Below are 1778 nucleotides of genomic sequence, written 5' to 3' on the forward strand. Positions count from 1 at the left end.
ATATAAAGGCTCTTGTCCAAGACTGAGGTATTTGTTCTCCCAACATAATTCTATTGAATAAAATTTTTAAAGGTTGTAACAATATAGCTGACAATGACTTATAATAAATTGCTGTTAAACCATCCGTCCCAGGAGCTTTACCAACTTTCAATTGTTTAATTGCATTTAGAATTTCATCTGTTGTAATCTCATCATCCATGATTTTCTGCTGTTCCACTGTAAGTTTGATTGCCCTCTGGATATGCTGGGATTGTTGCTCCAGAATTTTCCAGATAAACAATATGCTTAGTGGGAAATTCTGGGAGCTGTAGTCCCAACACATCTGGAGAAAGGTGACCTGCAGTATCTTTCTGATAAAACATACTGTATGAGTGTGAATGTGACTGATAGAATCATTCAGTATAAGATTGTGAATGACATTTCAATCCTTGATAAGACAGACTCAGGAAAAGAATATTCCCTATGCTCATCCCTCTTCATTCTGAGTTTTAGTCCATTTTGTTCAGTTGTCAATGGTCCTGGTTAATAGCTGGCAAAATCTGCATTTTGTCCTCTCTAGGGAAGCTGGACAAACTGTGAACTTTGTCCCCTTTTTTTCCAGATGTCTTTGGTAAAATTAAATATGTCATCAGACTTATCTGCAATAATATGTTTAGTCTAATTCTGTGTGCATGATGATCTGAGAACATGTGTGGAATAATTGGCATTAAAAGGTTTGATTGGGAGTTCATTTTCCTGCTCATCCTATGAACAATGTATTGTGAAAATTGAAAAAAAAAAAGCATATGGTCAAATCAGCTATTTTGTGGAATAGCTCCACTGACTTCAGATTTGTTAATCTCTGTATATTTGTTTCATTCTAGATGGAGACTCGAAAACGCCTGGCCAAGATTGTACTGGTTTTTGTTGGGCTGTTTGCTGTGTGCTGGCTGCCAAATCATGTACTATACATGTACCGGACTTTCAATTATCATAAGATTGACCCATCCCTTGGCCACATGGTTATTACCTTGTTGGCTCGAGTGCTGAGCTTCAGCAATTCATGTGTCAACCCATTTGCCCTGTACTTCCTCAGTGAGAGTTTTCGGAGACACTTCAATAGCCAACTTTGCTGCTGCAGCATGCATCCTCAGCCAAGGCCTACTAGCTACCTGAACAATTTTTCAGCCATTAGAATGTCTTCACTGGAGAACCCTGCAAGGCACACTGTTGCTATGACAACCCTGCTGAATGGGCATACCCCTAAACCAGAAATGTCATTGTGATTAACCAGTGCAACATCTAACCTCAAAAAGAGATTATTTTAATTATCTTTCTTGTGGCTAGTCTCAGTTCTTTTAAAAAGCCAATATATTCTAATCTAAGGAATATCATATTTTGCTCTAGGGATAAGTATTTATTAATCATCTTCCTATCACTGTTGTAAGAAATGAAGGATATTATGCTTTATTTTCTCTCAAGTAAAGAAATGCTTCTAAGCTTATTATCCTAAAAAGTTGAACATAAATGAAGTCTGAAAAGGGCATACATGCTCAGCTGCAACTTCAAGGGAATTAGTCTCTGCTTATGTCATCTCTGCTGCGCTTAAACAATGGGCCTGGTAAAAAATGAAAATGTTACTTGGCTATTCCCTTTAAAATGATTTTATTTATATTGGATGACACACCTAAAAAAGAAGAGCTTGGGAAAGCACCATCTAACCTGACTGATTAGCTATTTGCATGACGGTAGCTGGATCAGGGTCAAATGGCACATCAAGACATTATGAACTGTACACT

General features: G+C 37.4%; 1 protein-coding gene across 1 annotated transcript in view; it reads left to right on the plus strand.

Annotated features, from left to right (window-relative positions):
* NMBR (neuromedin B receptor) overlaps positions 1 to 1265 on the plus strand; it is a 20508-nt gene extending 19243 nt beyond the window's left edge. Inside the window, exon 3 of the mRNA XM_015820855.1 lies at positions 864 to 1265. Within this exon, the coding sequence (XP_015676341.1) occupies positions 864 to 1265 (402 nt within the window). The remainder of the gene's footprint in view (positions 1 to 863) is intronic.
* The last annotated feature ends 513 nt before the right edge of the window (positions 1266 to 1778 follow it).

Source organism: Protobothrops mucrosquamatus, unplaced genomic scaffold, assembly GCF_001527695.2.
Source record: "Protobothrops mucrosquamatus isolate PMUCROS unplaced genomic scaffold, P.Mucros_1.0 scaffold1190, whole genome shotgun sequence".
In the NCBI taxonomy this organism is placed as follows: Eukaryota; Metazoa; Chordata; class Lepidosauria; order Squamata; family Viperidae; genus Protobothrops; species Protobothrops mucrosquamatus.